Here is a 23,670-nt window from a genome sequence, read left to right on the forward strand (position 1 = left end):
AATGTCGGCAATTTCATTGCAAATCCATTGATGTGTATTGTTATGTATTTGCGATTCGATTTGACGCTGTGGAAGGGGAAGCAGCCGACGCGGCTGACTCCCTTCACCATAGTAAACAGTAATAGTATGTACTGATTTCTACATTGTATCGTATTTACACTATGGCGCTCGAAACAGTCAATTTCGTCTATTGTTTTGACATGCGCTGAAACTAAATTTTCACTTTTCAATTCTCTGAATTCTAAACATTTTAATTTTCGAGATTCAACCAAGTTGATAACAGCAATTCAGCTGTCATTACTGATTCAGGAAATCAGTATTTCTACGTGAATTAATTATTATAATAATGCCACTATTACAATACAGTCATCATTATAGATGTCCATGTTTTGATTGTCTTGATGTCATCATTATAGATGTCCATGTTTTGATTTAAATGTGATTATTAACTCATCATTTTGTCATTATATATTTGCTTAATCATGCATTCTCTGACAGAATATATATTGTTTACAACCGATAAGATATTCATACTATTACATGATATGATAAATATTTATATATATATATGTGTGTATGATCATTAATCTATTTTACAACTCATCATAAGTTCTGAATATCAAAAACAGAGAAGAATTATAGATTACAATAGTGTTAACAGTGGCAATTTCCTGAAAAATGATAGCGTGCAGTGTTTGCTGTTTTCCACAGTTATTCTCCAAGCCAAGTTGATAATATACCAACAGTTAAGACAAAATATCAAATCAAATTCTTTTATTCCTCATCCAAAAAACAATACAACAAATATAAATAAATTCTGTCACCCACACTATCAGAAAAATGTTTACAATACAATAATGTTACTTACAAAGCATAATCATAATAATAAATATAATAATAATAAAGCATAATAACATAAAGACTTTCTATTCTACCATTAATGTTTATTATTCCTCTAATAGTGCAAGCTGACAGGCCGTACTTAAAGGAATTTATCCCTGCATGGACCTAAGGTCTGTGAGCAAGGATGAAATATATATAATGATATATATGACGGCTGAGGCATAAAACTTATAGATTGGGCTTGTTGAGTTGAAACTTTAAATGATTCTCTCTGTAAAAGTAGCTTATCTTCCATTCTTACTAGTTGAATCTACATATCTAAACTGCAGTCCAATATGAAAATTCAGTATAAGATGAAAGCCATGCAAACATACACATTTAGGAAGAGTAAGCATTTATACGAAGTAGAAAAATCATTAAAGTGTTTTACATTCTACTCTCGTAATCACAAGTTGAACAAGTAGGATAAGAAATTGAATATTCAATTTATTGAAAACTAAATGTACAGTCCATTGGAGATTGAAAATTCGTAAAGAATCATGAACCAAGTACAAAGTAGCCTACCGTATTGGATGAATTGAAAGATTATTAATCATATTCTATTATTTGTTAACTCATCAAATGCCTCAACTCCACTCATCTTGTCATCTCTTCTCTTCTCTTCTCTTTCTCTTATATCTATAAAAGGCTAAGCCCCGACAGACTGAAATCACACCACAGCCCAAACTACTGAGCCTACAAACTTGAAATTTTGCACAATTGTTTATAATAGCCTCAAAACATCCACTAAGGATGGATTTTCAGAAATTTGCCCCCCTGAGGGAGCTGGGGCCCCCAAAAAATGTTGTACTTTTTAACCGCTCATTGCACAGCAAAGTCATGAGGAACTTTTTTGTTCAGCTACGAAAAAAAATTAGATCTATGCAGAAAAATTACGACCAGGAGCAGAGAGGGGTCCAGGAGAGGGAATTTTTTGAAAATTTCCTTGTAAAGTCACTCTGCAGCTCAAACTAATTGGCCTACAGACTTGAAATTTTTCACAAATATTCTTCAAACATGCTAGACGCGCACTAAGAACGGAATTTGAGATATTTTGCCTCTAAGGGTTTCAAAGGATGAAAAAGGATCCTATTTAGTAAGGTTATGAACATGGTAAGGTGAATGCCATATGGAACTGAGATAATAATTGACACATGATATCCTAACATATGTTGTAATCATTGGAAAGCTTAAAATAATTTTATCAATCAGCTGATCGAATTTAATTTTCTTTGGATCGAAAGCGCGAGCTTGCCATGTGTTTGTTCCATTGTTACATCCCCGATTAGAACAGAGCACAGAGATTATCTTTGCTTAGGAGTTTGTTGATAATTCTTTTTTCAAATTCAAATATTATTGCAAACAAAAATCACATTGAAAAATTCCTTAATAGACAACAAGATTACAAAAACGAGTTGTCAAACATAAACCTACATTTATTTGTAGCACGGCCAGAAAAAGACAAACTTGAGTACGGTACTAGCCGTGAGTTCATTCAATATAACTTATATTTTTGTGTTAGTATTTTGTGAACAAAAAGTACTTGTTGATGAGAGATGTGAGTAATTTCTTATATTTCATCTAAATGGTTATTCATATTGTACTAGTCTGGGTCACTTCAATCAAAGTCTTTTATTTTGTAGCTAATAATATTCATACGTATTGATTGTCCATATAATGTATTCAGTGTCCATAATGGAAGTAATTGAACTACTCAAAATTTATGGCTTATTGGTCCTTCATAGAATTTATAGTATTCCTGGTGATTGAGCCTGTCTTTTTTCAGCGTTGACTATTAATAGTAAAGTAACTTCGTACCGCCAAAAAGTAAATGTATCTCATGTCACACTTTACTTTATTTGATGAATCATGAAATGTATCTGACAATCAATATTTTCATTTACATCTAAATACGGACTTCCTATGTGCTTTGTCATGCAGCATTCATTATTCCCAAAACATATTCTTCTCAATCAATTGGTAAGCCTAGTTATATCTAACAGTAAAGTGTTGAATTAAAAAAATTGATAGCATACATCAGTGTTTCAAAGATGAATTCAATGTTTTCATAGTTGTTGATTATCAATAGATGGTCCAGGAAATATGCGATGTACAATGAATCACACAGAATTACATAAGTTATTCTTTCCATCTTCCATTTTAGGATGAATATAAGCTAAGCTAAATTAAAAAAAAATTATTCTGCCATTAATGAATGCAATTTGAACAACTCTCTTCCATGAGGTGAATAATTTTTTTCCAACATTTTCCGGTTACTCATTGATAGGGGAGTGATAATTATTTGTATAGGCCTTCTAAGGAACTATTATCTACAGCTGTAATCAATCAACTCCAAACTACCGTTGTAATACCAGTAGCCTATACAATTTATCATAGGGTGACGTGTTTATTACAGCTGGTTACTTTAGATGCTAAATCATAGGCCAATATGATCATTATACCAATATGATCTTGAATCATGATAATCTTTCCGTTCTTCGGTAGCTGCTAGACCGACAATTTCGAAAACATAGGTCTGTAAAATGGATTAATAAATAATCATTATTAGCCACCCTATTAAAATTTCTGGTCAGAAACCATCCCCAATATTCACACAACATATTCCCAAAGTTTCATGCCTTATGTCAAGTATTTTTCAAGTCATAGGGAACAAACAGACATTCATTTATATATATATATATATATATATATATATAATAGAAGATAGAAGATTTCATTCGGCTCAGACAAAAGACTCTCTAAATGGAGGTAGAATGATAAGGTTGAAAACTTTCAGTTCTGTTGTTTTAACATTTTGTTTTCAAATCACTTTCAAAAAGTTCATGTAGTACCTACTATTGTGTTTGAGACACTTCTGGCGCTATCATAGTGTCACAACTATTCTGTTCCACACTCCTATCTTTTGCAGTTGTAACCATATCTATAATAAAATAAAGAGTGGGCTTATACACGTACGGGATAGGAAATGTTTGACGCATATTATGTTTGACGCATCATCACGTCTGAACTATAGGACTAATTAACTTGAAATTTTGCATATAGGCTAGATTCTTAAATAACCAAGGATGGTTATATGCCTATTTTCAATTCTTCAAGATTTCATTACGTCAAGTTTTCAGATTATTGAGTTTGAAAATAGATCCTTGCGAAGCACGGGTTCCTGCTAGTTCATTATACAAGGGCCTCAATGAGAACTTTATAATAATGGAAGTAAAGCATGAGCAGAATCATACTGGAATTACAAGGTTGGCAGAAGCTATTCCTGATGTCAATTAATGTTGATTAATTATATTCCGATAATAAACCGATAATATTGGTTTTGCTTCGGGCACCAAAAGAATAGACCAATTTTTATTTATATGTTGAAGCATTCAAATTAAATCTATTGAACATGATTTCTTATGACTTGGCATTCACAGATTTAGTTAGTTAGGTAAAGATATTTGAAAAATGTACGGTATCTGATTATCAATATTATAGTTTTTACAGCATTCTAGTTCATTGTGATCGTTGAATGGTTGAAGTGAGTTAGTTTAAGTGGATTTTAGTACAAGTATTTTGTGGTTATGATGGGCTCTTCTCCATTTTCTATCGATGTTTTGCTCCAGTAGAGAAAATTGAAAATGTTAGTTTTACATTTTAAAAACTTTGAAGGTACGGTAATATAAATTTGATAAGCCCAGTATTAAATTACGGTAATTGATGTTGTTTTTCATTGTATCGCTTGTATCTATGTTACATGCACTGTTTGCAATTCATCACTATTCTCTCAAGAATTAATTTGCTATGAATTTCATGATCTGAAAATTCAAATTTAAATGCTATTTGGATGACGTTCACACTCCATTTGTTTTTTTTTACAATAATTGTTACATTGGAGAGCCAAGCAATTTAATCCATTTGGAAGTAAAAGGAAATCACAGTGCAAATTGAACAGTGGATAGTCACTTTGAAATTCAGTTGCTCAATTCATTTCGGCTTGATACTATAATTTTTAATTTGAGTTGATCAGATATATGCATTGTATATCATGTTTATATTTCAGTTTGACTGATCTCTTATCTCGCTTTCATTCATAAACATATAATAGTCCTAAATAAGTTGATTACCTTAAGGATATAGCTTATCTTACGTCGAACAATGAACAATACGAACAATTGTCATTAAATTACTATTATGATGGTCATTGGAATTTCTGCTTGTGATTGGGAAAAAGTCATTTTGAGAGCCTTGAAATTCGTACCTATTGGAAAAAGTTGAATTTTTACTAGAAATTTTATTATTTGTTTCAAATAACTTCTACTTTTATTTTCTAAAATCTTTACTTCAATTTTATTAAATACCTACCCTTTTATTTTCTTTGTTCACCCGATCCGATGATATTCATTCCATTATCAAGTGCTTGAATTATAAAGAGTAATCAAACATGGAGAAACACAAAAAAGCTATGAAAAGAAATTTTGAATCTTCATTTTTCACAAAATAAGGATAAGATGAAGAAGTCGGACACGTCATAATCTACAAACTTCATTGAAGAACAGCAATATTAAAACTAGAGTTATCAAATTGTGATACGTCTGACTCGTATTGAGAAGGCACACTTCAAATTAATAAATTCTGTGAGCATACAACGAAAGCCTGATTTTTATCATCAGCGTAGTTAATTCAAGAAAATTATAATATTCTGTAGAGTATTGAAAAGTGAAAATCTAGATTCAGAACATGTCAAAACAATAGACAAAATTGATTGTTTCAAGCGCCAGTACGATACAATGTAGAAAGCAGTACTATTACTGTTTACTATGGTGAAGGGAGTCAGCCGCGTCGGCTGCTTCCCCTTCCACAGCTTCAAATTGAATCACAAATACATAACAATACACATCAATGGATTCGCAATGAAAAATTAATAATTTGCCGACATTAATAATTTGGCTCATTTTTCATTAAAATCATTTGCTTCAAAGTTAATCGGAGAAAACAAAAAAATCAAATCGAAAAACCCCTAAATTTTATCATAAATATTATTTTATCAAGGAAACTGTTTGTTCTATAGAGATAATGAATACGACTAATTTTATAGTCAATAATGTAACGAATCGAATGACATATAATAGATCTTCTTTTCGATCAATGGTAACAGAGGTAATTGATTTCCTGTTTACTGTTCACTTTGGAGAAGAGAGTCAGCCGCGCTGTACCGCGTCGGCTGTTTCCCCTTTCACGGCGTCAAATCAAATCGCAAATACGTAACAATATACATCATTAGATTTCAATGGAAGTGGCTACATTAATTATTAGGCTCATTTTTCTTTTAATTCACTTGCTTCGAAGCTAATCGGAGAAAACAGAAAAATAAAATCGCAACCCCCTTAATTTTTACATTTATATTATTTTATCAAGAAGACTGTTTGTTTTATTGAAAAAATGAAGAGATCTGATATTGTAGTCCATAGTGTAAAGAATCGAATGACATATAATAGAACTCTTTCCGATCAATGGTTACAGAGATAATTGATTTTCTGTGATTATCTGCATTTTTCAACTTTGAGGGTGGCTAGAGGGGAAAGCTCCAGGGGGATCTCTTGGGACTTTTGGGAGAATGACTCTCTGGGAGGGTTCTATCGATGGTGAGAGATTCAGCATTTATTTAATTTTCGGATCGAAAAAACCTTTATTGACTGGGCTATTAAAAGCAACAGTCAAGAACTCATTAAGGAATTAAACACTGTTATAACTTATTTTTCCAATGAAGATTTAGATTTATTTATTGACCGAGCGAAGTGGGGTCTAAGATTCAAGTCGACGGTTTGGCATTTCTCTTAATGTTTAAATGTTCATATATTGCGCATTTACCCGGTAATAGATTTTCATGAAATTTGACAGGTATGTTCCTTTTTTAATTGCGCGTCGACGTATATACAAGGTTTTTGGAAATTTTGCATTTCACGGATAATATAAAAGGAAAAAGGAGCCTCCTTTAAACGCCAATATTAGAGTAAAAATCAGTCTATAGAATTATTCATCATAAATCAGCTGACAAGTGATTACACAGATGTGTGGAGAAGCCAGTCTACTGCTTTATTTCCATAAGGTCTATAGTTTCAATCAGGTACTTGTGAATGAGAATACTGCGTGAGGTCTACTGTTCACAGAACTACTAGTTTTAGAAACTTGATTACTTTCTCCATAATTGAATATAACCATAAATTATGTTGTCATTATAGAACTGTCAGTTGAAAGACAACATAGTGTGTTTTTATTTCACTCATTGAGGACAATTTATTGTCTATTGACAATATTTTACCTCATTCATAATGAAGTAATACTTTTGGGTTTTAAAGAGTTTTTAAATGTTTTTAAAGAACCAAACAGGATCGGAATAGGTTCCGTTTTATTCTATTCCGATTCTCTTTGATAGTACTCTACTTGTCGAAGACATGACTGGTTTCGAGCAATGTGTCCAAATTGAACACTTCGATAATTGCTCCATTATCAATTGTCTAAACTGACAATTAGCTGAATCTGGACGTGTCTTCGAAAAGTAAAGGGTACTAGTGATTCTATAAATAAAAGCCATCAAGTAGCCCTGTAGAAATTGAAAAAAATGTTGGTATAGCCTATACCGATCATGCTACAAAAAGCCTGCCTGACTAATGAATCTTTTTCTATTTTCAATTACTAGGATACACACTTAAATGGAGCATATTCAAATTAAATATTGAACTTTGAACAAGAGTTTAAATTGAGATGACGAGACTTTTTCTGATAATGCATGTAAGTACCTCAAAAACAAAAATTCGTTTCTTTATTTAGATTCAATCTCAATTATCTACGCCGGATATCTTGAGTGGATAATTTAATATTATGCAATAGTGAACAACAGAATAATAAATTGAGATGCGTTTCTCTGATAATTTATGCTAATAAGTATGCTTCTATTCGTTGATTAGTATGTTAATTGGCATTAGGTATATGAATGAATACATTATAGATGTATAATGTGATTATCGAAGTGTGATGAGACTCACTTTAAACTATCAGCATTGTTTGCATGGGAAGCATTCATGTTATAAGCAATGCTAACCGTTTAAAGTGAATTTCACTCTTTATCTGCTCTGCTCTGCAACTCTTGTATTAGGTTTGGGGGAGGGAGAGCTGTTTGACTCAGTGTTCGCGCTGATAAGTTATCGCTGAGATAAGTTGAGAATCATGCGCCTCCTTCTCTCGTTGAAAGGGTGACCACTCCTCTGAATATGATTCATGAGTTGAAAATCTCTTCCTGTGTGTTCGGAATCTACCTAAATCACTCATCTGCTCTCATCATCCACCTCATTAAGAGAGGGCCGGCTGTGCCCTAACTTCGCCCTACCAGGTTTTGAATAAAGGCAGCCAATAAATCAACCATTTATCCACGCACAAGCATAATACTCATGTGGCCATCACAGAGAGAAAAGGTTAAATACAGTACCTATTATACTTTTTTAGTAATACTAATTATAGTCCAGTCAATATAAACATAAAAAAAGGGGTGTGCTTGCAATTTGTAGTTCTGATTTTTTAATATATTATTTGGGTACATAAGAGAAGTCCAGAACCAATTTCCTTGTGCTAGATACAGAGTGGTCTAAAAAACTCGTATTTTCGGCTCATTTTCCAGTTTTCAGCTATTTCTGCCAAATCTCGTAATCGGACAGGAAAATGCGCTCTCGCCTTTTTTTAGATTATTAGATTCTGATTAAAATGAGATCATTCGGAACTCTCTATCTCCAATGAGTACTGAGTTATGATTTTTCAAAAATGAGTGAAATTTGAAGGAAAAATCAATTTTGATGAACTTTAGTTTTTGATGAACAATATCTTCCGATTGTTAACATTTAGATGTATAATTCAAAATCCCTCTGGGCGTATTTTTGTGCTCTACAATCTGAGATCAGAGAGAGCGCTCTATCTCAAATATATTTCCAGGTACACCTGATAACAATGCTCCTTGTATTGTGAAAGACACCTAATTTTCAGCTTCAACCATCATCACCAACTACATTGTCCTCACATTGATATTTCGCACAATGACATAAGTTCATGAGACCATGTTCTATGAGAATCGTCCGTTAGATGCACTTCATTTCAGTATTTCCTAGTATAGAGGCGCGCTTAAGGACACCTCAAGGATCAAAATTTCAAACACTTATAACTTTTGACACAATGCTCAGATTTCATCGTACTACACCTCATTCTTCTCGGCTCGTCAAGTCGGTCCAAAATCATGCATCATAAGTCAAATTCGGTCGAAAAATGAAAAATATTAATTGCTGAGTGTAGTGTACTGTATATTAAAGAATGAGGTGTAGTACGATGATATCTGAGCATTGTGTCAAAAGTTATAAGTGTTTGAAATTTTGATCCTTGAGGTGTCCTTAAGCGCGTCTCTCCACTAGGAAATATTGAAATTAAGTGCATCTAACAAGTGATTCTCATAGAACATAATCTCATGAACTTATGTCATTGTGCGAAATATCAATGTGAGGACAATGTAGTTGGTGATGATGGTTGAAGCTGAAAATTAGGTGTTTTTCACAATACAAGGAGCATTGTTGTCAGGTGTACCTGGAAATCTATTTGAGATAGAGCGCTCTTCCTGATCTCAGATTGTAGAGCACAAAAATACGCTCAGAGGGATTTTGAATTATTCATCTAAATGTTAACAATCGGAGGATATTGTTCATCAAAATTGATTTTTCCTTCAAATTTCACTCATTTTTGAAAAATCATAACTCAGTACTCATTGGAGATAGAGAGTTCCGAATGATCTCATTTTAATCAGAATCTAATAATCTAAAAAAAGGCGAGAGCGCAATTTTCTGTTCGATTACGAGGTTTGGCAGAAATAGCTGAAAACTGGAAAATGAGCCGAAAATAAGAGTTTTTTGGCCACTCTGTATCTAGCACAAGGAAATTTTGCATGAAGAAATTGGTTCTGGACTTCTCTTATGTACCCAAATAATATATTAAAAAATCAGAACTACAATATAAATTGCATGCACCAATGTATATAGTGACTGGACTATTATTAGTTTTTAGCCGTTTTACCTGTCTCTCAGTTAGATTGAGTGTGACAGCAACTTCATATCTACGAAGTCTTGTCAGATAGCTACATCTCAGAAATTCATCCTCCAAATGTTTTATTTGCTGTCTTGTGAATGCAGTCCTTTCTTTGCGTCCTTCTGAAAAATAATCAAGTACTGCAGTAAAATGATATGTCAAGAAATTCTAATCCATTATTAACATTTCAAAATTACTATATAGAAGTTATTGAATTAAGCCTAATTAATTTTAATGAATTAATGCGTGGGGTCCCAATTGACAGAATCCCAAACGACCGAAACGCTATATTTTCCCAAACGGCCGAAAACTACTCTTTCCCAATTGGCAGAACGCTTTCTGTCATTTGCGACAAACTAGAGAAACTTTCTGTCGTTTGGGACTCTTTCGGCTCAATGCGACAAACAAAGTTTTCTGTCGATTCTTAAAGTTTTCTATAATTCGGGACTCGGCTGTATGAGAACGTTCCAGTTTCAATATTTTATTAATTCGATCGAATGAGAAAAAATAGGATACTTCTAAATCTGCAACTTTATGTACAAGCTTGTATAGTGAGGTCCACGTTATAATGTCAGTAATTGAGCAACTTTGGTTTTGCTATCCTTGTCTATCATTCGAAAAAGCCGGTGGTACTATCCTTTTCTAGGTCCACAACAATGCCAATTATGTTTTTGACAGTGTAGAAATATAATTAATTAATGCAGAGATTCGGCATCGCTATTCTTCTATCTTCATCCACTGCCCTTATAACGTGGACCTCACTGTAGTGCGTGTTGCCTATCTCTAAATGAATGGGCGAACTTGTTTTTGAGACCTCAACTCCTCCGTGATTCTCGACCGATTTTGTTAGTTCAAGTCTCATTATGAAAGAACTCATCGAGTCTTACATTTTGAAAAACATCATCGTGGACAAGATGAATGAACAAGGAAAGTTTCAATTTTTACTACTATGATAGAGGATATGATAAAGAGGAAGAGAGAGAGAGAGCGAGAGAAGAAGAAGGCGAAAAAGAAAGAGGAGGAACAGGAGAAGATGAAGAAGACGAAGGAGAAGAAGAAAGAAAAAAAAGAAAAAATGAAAGAAGAAGAAGATAGACAAAAATAAAAATAAAAAATGAAATAAGAAGAAGAAGAAGAAGAAGAGGAGTTATAAAACTTTTTATAATTTTTAAACAGTAAGTTAATTTTTTTTAATATTCAATTGTTAAACAGTTATTTGAAAACATGACCGGCTGATTTGACTTTCTCGGTTACTGAGCCATCTGGCAGCACTGTAACCCATAAGAACAATGCTGCAGTCTAAGGTTTTCACGGACTATAGATCCTTCCAAAGTATGCCTTAATGGAGTTCATACGTTGTGGATTATTGATTATTGTGACTAGTGTCCAATTTTGATTGATATTTTGACCTGTACTTATAGTCCGGGCGCAAATGTCATGAAAATGTCATGATTTCTCATTCCCTCACTTACTCTTTTCCATGTCGCTTCTTCTATAGATACCAATTTCATTTTTTTCCACATCCATCTTCCTCTTCACCTGTCACCTCATCTTCGTCGATCTGCCTCTACTTCCTCTCAACCTTCTTTCTTCTCTCTTTTTCTTTATTCAATTTTCGTTTTCATTCTTTGTCATCCCTCACCTTTGTACGTATATCCGACTATCCATGCATGTATCTTATTCCTCCCCTTTTATCTCAATATCCTTTCATCTCCTTTTATATTCTTTTATCTCCTTTTATTTCTTTCCAGCACACTTCTTCCTTTATCCTCCCAGCTCCTTTATTCTTTCCTTCATTACCTCCTTTTACAATTTTCCCAATTATTCTCCTCCGTTGCCCACTCTTCACCCTGAACCTTTTTCTCAACTCAAGACTCGAAAGTACCCGAAATTGCAAACCCTCTGAAGGTATTCTACATCTTCCACCACTGGTCATAAAAATCGCTCACCGAAATCCCTCTGTGTATTACATCATAATCTCACCCTTTACTAAACTCTTTCGTCTCTTCCTTTTAATGCCTTCCTCCCTCATATTTCGTCCCTCCTTTTGATTTCCACTTCATTCTTGCACTTAGATCTCCAGCTAACACTGGCAGCTAATTTTACATTTTAGTTTCTAACTTGGTAACAAGGCTGAAGATTTATTGCTGCTATACTAAGATTCAATTTCTGTCAGCATTCCTCATAAATATCATCATTGAAGTCTCATTCAAGTAATTCTGTCAGTTTTGCGTGGATCCTGCTACAGTTCTGTCCCTATATCAATCAGCGTTATTCTACTTTGTACGCATATTTTAATTTACGAGTGCGGGCCTACTTTATTTCATAGTTGGTTGGGGAAATCGTTAATACTGCACTAATTTGTATGATGATTACTGGAGTTGTTTTCATTTTCCTTACAACTTATCTCTGTTCTGTTACTAAGAATAATGTTGGTTGTAAGTTTCCTGTGCAGGAATTTTGCAGTGGTGAGTAGAATAAATGAAATGTGAAATATTTTTCTAATCACGTTGCTTCTGAGTTCCATTGAAGCCTAATATCGTGGATAAGTAGTTAAAATGAATTTTAGAAAATATTATTCTCAAGATAAATCAAATAGAAATTCTTAGATAAATTAAACGTTTTTAAATAAATTAAAACGTTTTTTCAACATTTCTTGTCCCTAATTTTGACATTATTTTCACATGAAAATTGCCAAAAATTCACTTGAAAATAATTTTTTTTAAAATACATTTTTACAATATTTTCTTGTGCGAGTACAAGTTATTAGTGGTACAACATATAATGAAAATGGCAGTCTTGTATCAGCTGTTCCTGGAACGATAAATTTCTGCTTTTCATGTCCTTCAACGAGTTTTCCCAGGAATGAGGCTCTGTGCAATCGATTTTTTTATCAAGATCCTCCTATATTGCAAATCACATCAAAATCGTTGGAGCCTTTTTCGAGGTCCGTTGAATTATAAATAAGTACATACACACATACATAAATTGCTCGCTTAATATGACAGGATAACTCGTGAAGGTAATTATTGCTAATTAGGTAATTTACCGAGCGAAGTGAGGTCTAAGATTCAAGTCGACGGTTTTGCATTTTCTCTTTATTTATGTTTATATGTTCCGCATTTACGGCGAAACGTAGTAATAGATTTTCATGAAATTTTACAAGTATGTTCCTTTTTTAATTTCGCGTCAACGTATGTACAAGGTTTTTTTAAATTTTGCATTTTAAGGATAATACAGAAGGAAAGGAGTCTCCTTCGAACGCTAATATTACCGTAAAAATTAGACTTTAGAATTATTCATCATAGATCACCTGTCAAGTGGATTATTGACCGAGCGAATTTAGGTCTAAGATTCAAGTCGACGGTTTTGCATTTCTCTTTATTTATGTTTATATTTGTGTTCTGCATTTACGGCGAAACGCAGCAATAGATTTTCATGAAATTTGAGAGGTATGTTTAGACTCTTCTCTGCTCTCAACTCGGTAAGCTTTTGATGATAGCACCATAGCTGTTTATATCAAATTACTAGTAGTTCTGTGAACAGTAGACCTCGCGTAGTTAAAAACCACAGCCTCCACTAATACTGTCTATCAGAGTGAATTATGTCCTGTCCTGACGTTCGGTGTCAGTGTAAAGTTATATATAGGCTATAACTTTACAATGAAAAATAAAAAAGAGAGAGAATAATATCGCACTTCACTGAATATTCACAATGATTCAGTATAACTAATAAGATTAGAAGAGAACGATATTTGAGTTAGATGCAGGAAAGTTAGTGAAGGGGTATAAAAAAGGGGTATGAAAAATATGTATACGGTATACAAAGAAAGAAGAAACAAAATAATAATTTAAAAAAATATAAAAATAATAATTTAAATTATTAAAAATAATAGTTCTATCATCAATTTGATCATCAATTAATCATCAAACGAGGTAATAGATTTTCATGAAATTTGTCAGGTGTGTTCTTTTATAAATTGCGCGTCGACGTATATACAAGGTTTTTGGAAATTTTGCATTTCGAGGAAAATATAAAAGGAAAAGAAGCCTCCTTCATACGCCAATATTATAGTAAAAATCAGACTATAGAATTATTCATCATAAATCAGGTGTCGAGTGGATTATGAATTGTATGCAATGACGCTTGCAATTCAATATCTCAATGTAACTTAGTGAAAAAACAGCTGTTGTGTGGACTATTAATTGCATGTAGTGAGGCATGCAATTGATAACTTGAAGTAGCATAGTATTTTCTCCCGACTTTTCTCTGCTTTCAACTCGGTAAGCTTTTTATGATAGAAGCATAGCTGTTTAGATCAAATTATTGGCATTATCGATACAACAACCCAAACAGCCATTAGTCGTTTATACACTGATATCTCGCCGAAACGACAGGACAGGACAGAATTTACTCTGATGGACAGTATCAGAGGAGACTGTGGTTTATAACTGGACGAGGTCTACTGTTCACAGAACTATTAGTCCAATAGATTTCAAGAAGAGGAACGAAAGTTCCTACCCATTGAATCTCCTTTTATTTCTACAGGAATTTGGAGAATTAGAAGCAAAATCAGAGAAGAAGAGAAAAGAAAATAGAATAGGAGAAAAATAAAAAAGGGAAGAGAAGAGAACAGAAGAAAAAAATAAGGGATGAGAGTATAAGAAAAAGAGGAGAGAAGTGGCACTTACACTGTACTTTCTACCGTTTGCGACAAACTAGAGGATTTTTCGGTCGTTTGGGAAACCTATCACTTTCGGTCGTTTGGAACAAACCACGTTTCCTCAAACCACGTTTTCGGTCGATTGGGAAAATTCTTAAAAGTTTTCTGTCATTTGGGATTCGGCTGAACGAGAAAGTTGCAGTTTCAATATTTCATTAATTCTGTCGAATGGGATAAAGTAGTTTCCGGCCGTTTGGGAAAATATAGCGTTTCGGTCGTTTGGGATTCTGTCAATTGGCATGCCACCGAATTAATGTGTCGTTACATTTTGAAGAATACAGCGGTAGTCTCAAAAGGGAAATACTATACGTTGTAAACAAAAAACATCATTGGGACTAACCTTAATTCTTCTTATTTCGGGTAACGCGGGTTAACGGGTTTCGGGTAAGGATTATTCCACCCTTCTTCTTCCTCTAATTTAACACAAAAATTGGTGTAGTTCGCAAAATATTGGATTAAATGGATCATTGTAAATATTATGATGAAGTTGGTTACAACATATACAAAGTGTTCAAAAATGATGGGAACTTTTGAAAAATTCACAAAACAAAAGTTGGAAGTCAAAAAATCTTATTTATGATAGTTGAAACATTAAAAAGTGCTATTCAAGAAAGATGAATGAAATTTATCATTGGTTTTTTTAAATCACTCCTCTTAGATAGCTTTCTCCGACACGAATACACTCTTGAAATCACTGGAGATTCATAATTGATAGCAATTTTTTCCGTGGAGCTCTCTCACAACTCGACCAATAACTGTTAGTGAATTAAAACAGAGAGTTCGGGATGAAGTACACAATATCGCAGTTGAGATATATTACAGCAATCAATGAGGAATGCACAACAGTCTTCAACACAGATTCCAATAATCAGGATTTAATATTTAAAGATTTAGAAGGGAACCATCTAAAGAGGAAATTTTTTCGAAAAATGATGAATGCCGGTAATGTTTTTTAAATTACAAGTTTTGAAGTTTTAATTCTTATAAATTAAAATATTTATTTTGCCTTTCTCACTTTTGTTTAAAATATTTTTCTATATTCCCATTATGTCGGGTATATCGTGAAACGCGTTTAATGGTTCGAGTATATGTTTCATGAGTAGTAGGTACTTATAAAGAGGACATTTTTATTAATATTAATAAGTATGTGAAAGTAAAAGATTTTAACAATAATCCCAGTGATACAATTATAAGCCCACTGATTACACTTTCTCCATGACTGATGAAAAACACCAAATAATTTCATGGAACCACCAGACCATATTATTTTGACTGCAGAGAGCCGAATCAATAAACGCAGTTTTTATCAACAAATGAAATCGAAAATCAATAATGAAAAAGCAGATTAACCTTTGTGTTGTGATGGTCAGCTAGCCTGTCAGTTGAAAACGTGTTTCTTATCAGTCTCTGCTATTTTTAACCGTATTCAGCTGAATTAGTCGCTAGCTTGGAATCAATTAAACATGGGTGCTCAAACTTTTGTCCCTCGTTCAAATTTCTTCAAATCCTGACTATAATTATTAGATTGTCACGTGTGACAACTTACAGTTTAAATTTTAATTTGATTTAATTTTGATAAGTTCAATTTCCAGAATTGTTGTTATTATTGGGATTCATTTTTAATCAAGTAAGGTAAGTTAGTGGTTTTATTTATTTTTATAAACAGTATCTGTATGTCTTCAAATCTATACATGTTTTCCTTTTGTTAGATTTATTTCGCCTACTTTCCAATACGTCCATTATTAACACATTAAAATTCTATATTCTTAGGATAGACTGAGAGTCGTATCTTCAAACGATTTCAAAAACTGTGCTACCCAAGCAAGCTTAGGTGAATGTCATTATAATTTAGAGAAAATCGTCGTGTTAAACACGTGACATACCATTATTCACAAATCAAGTGACTAACCAATAAAACAGAAAGCTCTATTCAAATAAAATTATTGTTTTGTTTTTTTTTTATGTTTGCAGTTCCTGACCAATAAAAGGGTAAGTTACTGCATAGTGACAAATATTCTTTTGTAGAAAAACTATCAGGATTTTTTTTTAATTAGTTTACAATTGAAATATATAGGATACTTCAGTCTTGTAAATCAAAAGCCAATTATAATAAATAGTACATTTATAAAAAAGTTGATTTTTTATTTCTGCAATTTATGTTATATATTGTGTGTTTGCTTCTTTTGATTTTTAAGCTGCTGAATATTATTCGTCTTTATGTAGGCTATTCATCAAATTATCAATCTCTTCTTCTCTTCTTCTTCTCTATACTTATAAAAGGCTAAGCCCCGACAGACTGAAATCACACCACATCCCAAACTACTGAGCCTAAAAACTTGAAATTTTGCACGATTGTTTATGGTAGCCTGAAAACATCCACTAAGAAAGGATTTTCAGAAATTTTCCCCCCTGAGGGAGCTAGGGCCCCCCCAAAATTTTGTACTTTTTAACCGCTCATTGCACAGCAAAGTCATGAGGAACTTTTTTGTTCAGCTACAAAAAAAATTAGATCTATGCAGAAAAATTTCGATCAGGAGCTCAGGGGGGTCCAGGAGAGGACATTTTTCGAAAATTTTGATGTAAAATCACACTACAGCTCAAACTAATTGTCCTACAGACTTGAAACTTTGCACAAATATTCTTCAAACATGCTAGACGCGCACTAAGAACGGATTTTGAGATATATTGCCTCTAAGGGTTTCAAAGGATGAAAAAGGATCCTATTAAGTAAGGTTATGAACATGGTAAGGTGAGTGCCATATGGAAATGAAATAATTTATTTATTGACATGTGATATTCCAACATATGTTGTAATCATTGGAAATAACAAAATAATATGATAGAAATTCAAAAAAGAACATCTGTTCTGTTATTGCTTTCTACCTGATTCCACTCAACCTCAATAATATTGTTCTGATAATTGATAAAATATGTTTAATATTATTATTAATATAATAAAAGTATTGTTTTGATAATCAATATTTTTTCCACAAACTCTGTATAATAATATGGCGAATGTGAAACAGCTGCACCAAAGAAATTATGTCAACAACATATGGTTTTTAGGAAAACCATAGTTTTGAACTTCATTTTCCTGATGCAATGTATAGGCCCAATGTATGGATTATTAATTTTTTAGCTAGAACAGTTTTTTGAGACTGCTAAATAAACGTCTACAGTTTTATCAATGCTGTATCGGCAATACAAAAACGCATGCAGTTAATATGTCTTTAAATAAAGGTGTTGACATTCACATGAATTAATTATTCTCTACTTTATTTTATTACAATTTCAAAATTATTCTAGCCATGATAGAATTATTGACTCACTGTAGAGTCAGTCAAAAAATTTAATATTGAAATGAGGGGTATTTTGGCAAGCTGAACAAAAAATAAGATCCTATGCACCTTTTCGATATTTCCTCAAATGAAAAATGAGTTTTGTGGGTTGTCAAAACTCCCCCTGAAAGGGAAACTATTCAACTTATCCTATAGTTTAGTAAATTAACAATGATTTCTGCGTTGAATAACATGTTTCTTGCCAACAAGAATCGAACTCTCTAGATGGAGGTAGAATGATAGGTTGACAACTTTCAGTTCTGTTGTTTTAACATTTTTTTTTAAATCACTTTCAAAAAGTTCATGTAGTACCTACTATTGTGTTCGAGAAACTTCTGGGGCTATCATAGTTTCACAACTATTCTGTTCCACACTCCTATCTCTTGCAGTCGTTAACCATATTTATAATAAAATAAAGAGTTGGTACATGTTACGGGTAAAATAAAGAGTACATGTACGGGATAGGAAAATTATGTTTGACGCATTATCACGTCTACTGGACTAATCAACTTGAAATTTTGCATATAGGCTAGATTCTTAATTAACCAAGGATGGTTATAGGCCTATTTTCAATTCTTCAAAATTTCATTACGTCAAGTTTTCAGATTATCAATTTTGAAAATAGATCCTTGCGAAGCACGGGTTCCTGCTAGTTATTTATAAACATTCTCAATATTTCTCATGTCTTCCAACTAAATGCAAATCATTTTCTTTCATAATCATCAATCAATCAATAAGAATTCAGCTAATTTGAGCTGATCTAAAAAATTCTAAATATTTTTTATTCTAAGTGATCATAAATTCGATACTCCAAATATAATTCTGCCATTAAAATATTAAAGGAAATCGCCGAATCTTTTCTAGTACACCTTATCATTTTCTCAATCCTGAGATTTCATAACATTTTTTCCATCACATCACGCCTGTTTAAGGCTAATTCATTAAGTGTGAGAGACTAATTCAATAGTTGTATGAAAGTATCAATAGTAAATCATCTCAGGATTATCTTTTTTGATAATCTGTACCGTACTTAACAATATAAAAGTGATCCATTGCTGATCATTCAGCAGTACAGTGTCAGCTGGTTTTTATGTGGGTCAAGAATTCTGTAAGTTGATAATTTACTTTCCTCGTTCATAAAAATTCATGAGCAATTAATTGAAATGCGATGTTCAGTTGACCTTTCGCTTTGGGGCTTAATCTCTCAAAAATCATGTTCCATTTCTGTGATATTCATAATTATTTCCAATATAATTGAATTCTATTTTTATTTTCCTTTAAGAACATGAGCTGCATGAGTATATAAATATTTACTGGTAAATATGGTACCGGTGCTTATAAAAAAAATATTAAGTGGGATATTATCGTAGTATTTAGTAATGAGAGTACATATAATATTTATGGTACTATTGTTCTATCGGAGAGACACTGATTTCTTGGACTTGGATACGAGTTTAAAGATCAACATCAATATCTACACCGTAATAATTTATATCTGACAATTTATTGATAGTTAATCCATTTTTTTATATGATTTACTCATGCACTAACCAATATTCTATGATATGTGCATCACGTATTCTTTTGTTAAGATCAATTAATAATTTAAAAATACATATTAGTTTAAATATTTTTGTAAATAAAGTAAAAAGGATGAAGATAAAGTAAAGGTAAATGAAGATAATTGTGAATTTATACCGGTAATATCAATCAGTTTTTCATTAGCTTATTGATTTTCCCATTTAAGAATGAAATCTTTCTATCTTATTTCAGTGGAATAAAAAATCAATTTATTATTCATTAGCATCATTAAAATTCTCTACTTTCCTCATCACAAAATAGTGATTCAGCTTAGCCTTCACATTATAGACCTACCGTACCGATAAAAGTAAGTTTCAAGAATTCAGGTAGGCTATTATTGAAGAAAATTGGATTAAACTATTTCCTGTGTTTCAATTCCCACTTATACGAGAATACCATGTAGGTAATTAATTCTTGATAACGCCAAGGTTTCTCTCCTCAAAAAACAATTAAGAAACTTTGAAGATGTTGGATATTAGCTCTTTTATTATTTTTCCAATGAAACAGTCAATAATTAATTATTTACGGTGTTGTTATCAAAACCAGATATTATATTATATGACTGTACTGAGACAGTTATTACTCTAACTATACGGTAACTATTAAGATACCGTTACATGTTACAGCTTTATAGTTTACAATGTTTAAGTGTTAGTATGATTATAGGATTAGTTTGTACAGTATAATGCTCACATCTCTACTATCTAGGTAGGCCTACCCTGATCGGCTGATCCAGAAGTACCTAAGTCCAAACTTCAAATAATAACGGTACCTATACTTTCAATTCAATTCTACCATGATGACTATGAATAGACATACTATCAAGTCTATATATCCTTTATAACACATAATCTGTAACTATAAGACAAAAACATTTTGGAGCTTGTTCATTACGGTACCGTTTATGAAATCTAATCTTTAGGATATAACTAGTATTTAATTTTGATTTTCTAGTAGTGACTTGAATGTTTATATATTTATCATTAATTGCAATATTCATTGTAGGTTAAATATTGTTCCGTATAGTTTTTTAAATGAATTGAAACAGAAAACTATTGTATTATGAATTCAAATAACGGTAGTATAATGAGCCAGTATTAATCAAATTTATCAGGGAGATCAAGCTCTTCACTATGCTGAATTATCATACAAATAAATATTGTTCAGAATTCTCATTAAATTAAACGTAACTAAGGCTATATTGTTATTCATATGAAAGTGGTTTATTTGGTTATTTTACAATTTTTTGCATAACTTTGAGGTAGGCCTAGTATAGTTGTGAATTATTTGTTTTCTTCTAAGAAGAGCCTTATTTTCAAATAATTAATTCAATTCCAGATAAATGTTATTTTATAAATTATTCGCCTATCTATTAGAATTGAACAAAATAATCACCCTTCCCTTTCAACATTATTTCCTTTTATAGCCTGGACTAAATTAATTAATAATTAATCAAAAACTAATAATTCAAGATTTTTCAATTAAGTGTTATTTACAATTTGGAGGTTATTACAAATTGGTCTTTACTCTTGATTCTGTTAAGTTTTTTACAAAAAAAATCAATTATAAATTTTACCTTTATTGAGATGTGAACCTCTCCTTCTCTTCTGTTCTCCTACCGCTATTTGAGTGGAATCGTCCACAAACAAACAATCAGCACCTGAACTTTGATTAAAATTTGACCGGAGTTCGTCAAACAAACCTAAAATGTTACTGTTATCATGTTCATTGAACGTATACTGTTGTTGAATTTCAAATTTGCGATCAAAATCTGTATGAATTTCAGGATTTCGTTTACTTTTAACCTTTCAATATTTTCACTTTGTTGATACTGTTGAAGTTCTTTCTTGCTATCAAAATTCTCATAAATTTCAGAATTTTGTTCACAATTACTATAATTTTCACTGATTACATTGTCATTTACAAAATCTTCGATAACGTCTTCTCCGTACTCTAAATACTTTGATATGAAATCTGAACATTGATTAGTATGACAGCAAGTGTAGTTATTGTAATTCATGTTGGATGTTTCATGAAAGTCCGTATTATGAGCACCTCTGGAGAAGATTTTACAACTTTCAGCCATCTTTCCTACCATTGGTCAGTGGCTTTTGACATTTCATACAGTTAACCAATCAGGAACTGCGAAGTTTTTTGAGATATCAATCTTTCAATCTGAATGGAGCTTTTTGTTTCGGTTTTTCACTTTCATCTCCAACACTTGATATCATCTTGTTACTTCTTACTGTTTTATTCTATTTGTTCAACTTGTTCGTATTAATAACAATTTAGTTAACAAAGAAATAATTACATCTACTGTTTCAAATAAACAGTAGCCTACTGTAGAGTTTTTTATATAAAAAAGTTTAAAAAGGGTACTATGTAGTTATTTCTATATTAATTGAACAATTCAAGTAGCCCTATTAAAATAATTATTTATTCATAAATAACAATTTATTACACTTTCACACATTATAACACAGTTCAATATAATAAATAATATTCTATTCTTATATTATTTAGTGATATAAATATTGTTCATTCTTAATTTGTATGAAGTAGGTTATTTTTAGGGTTAAATTTTTGTCAAATTTGATTTCCAACTATGTTCTGTAATTTTATTAATTTAAAAGGATGTAAGAGAGTGTGAAATTCCTATTATCCAGTATAGAAAAATTCAAGCTCCGATAAGTATTTTTCTCCTTTGAGGTCAGAGCATTGAAATTTTATAGCATATTAATTTTAAATTTTGTTTAAAAATTGTATAGTTTCTATTAGCTAACATTTAAACAAAATTCTATTTTTATCTAAAATTGAGTAGAAAGTTACGGCCGTTTACAGTATCATCGATACTGTAAACAAAAAAAATGATAAGAGAGAACTTTGAGAGGAACTTCTTCTTCTTCTTCTTTTTTCGGCATTGCAGCTCAACGTGAGCTTTAGCCTCTTCAACTATTCGCCTCCATACCAAACGGTCACCTGCCTTCTGCTTCCAACCTCTGACCCTCAACAATCTCATATCAGCCTCCACTTCATCCAGTCAACGATTCCTTGTTCTGCCTCTCTACCTTCTTCCCTCCAATCTACCATTATACATTTTCTGGGCATTCTCTGTTCAGCCATTCTTTCTAGGTGCCCAATCCATTGTAGCCTCTGGGATTTTATATGTCGTACAATATCTCTACCCTGGGAAATATCATTTATTTCTCGGTTAGTCCTCCTTCACCTCCTTCATCAATACCTGTATTTATTCTTCTTACAACCTTTCTTTCAAATATCCTGAGCTTGGCTGCATCAGAGTTTGTGATACTCCAGGTTTCCGCCCCATTTGTTACTACAGGTCTTGTCAGTATACTGTACACTTTCAATTTGGTTACTCTAGATATGGCTCTGGAGGTTATGAGCTTGATATTTGCATAATAGGCACGATTCCCAGCCATGATTCTTTGTTTTATTAGCTGACTTTATTGGAGCTATTCGCATCTACAGTACATCCAGATAAGAAAAATTGCTTACATTTTGAGGGTCTGAGGCATAGAAATATTGTTTGATTATTGCATAAAAAATCTAAAACTAGATTTTAGGATAACAATTTCAATTCTCTTTTATTTTTAATGAACAGAAAATAGTATGGATCTTCTCGAACAAGATCTCTTAAATAGAGTTTTCCAAGTGCACTTCATAAAGCTGCGATAACACCAAAGTTATTAACAAAATGTTCATTTTCCCGTCCTTATAGATTCTTAGTTTGAACTTGACAAACACATAATGTTCATCATGTGTATGATAAGTTATGTTCAATCTAATAGTAATCTATAAGAATGGAGAAATAAACATGTTGTTGATAACTTTGGTATAAACGCAGCTTTAATACTGTATATGCTATCAATATAGACTTAGCCTATAGGATACATGTTAACTCGTGGTTATGTAGGTAGCCCACTTCTACCAAAAAAATGTCAGACTCTGTTCGCAATAGATTGTTAATCATCATGAAATAATGCAATCATTAGTGCCATTTTCAAA

General features: G+C 32.2%; 1 protein-coding gene across 5 annotated transcripts in view; it reads left to right on the forward strand.

The window, feature by feature from the left end:
- The first annotated feature begins 7,656 nt into the window (after positions 1-7,656).
- Positions 7,657-23,670, forward strand: part of LOC111044204 (aminopeptidase N) — a 73,607-nt gene continuing 57,593 nt past the window's right edge. Inside the window, exons 1-2 of one of the 5 annotated variants that reach the window (XM_039434262.1) lie at positions 7,657-7,677; positions 16,697-16,714. In XM_039434262.1, coding sequence (XP_039290196.1) covers positions 7,672-7,677; positions 16,697-16,714 — 24 coding nt within the window. In that variant the 5' untranslated portion in view covers positions 7,657-7,671. Of the gene's footprint in view, positions 7,678-16,127; positions 16,358-16,696; positions 16,715-19,138; positions 19,172-23,670 lie in introns of those variants that run through there. The other 4 variants (XM_039434263.1, XM_039434267.1, XM_039434265.1 and 1 more) reach the window with 4 other exon arrangements.

This window comes from Nilaparvata lugens, chromosome 8 (assembly GCF_014356525.2).
Source record: "Nilaparvata lugens isolate BPH chromosome 8, ASM1435652v1, whole genome shotgun sequence".
In the NCBI taxonomy this organism is placed as follows: domain Eukaryota; kingdom Metazoa; phylum Arthropoda; class Insecta; order Hemiptera; family Delphacidae; genus Nilaparvata; species Nilaparvata lugens.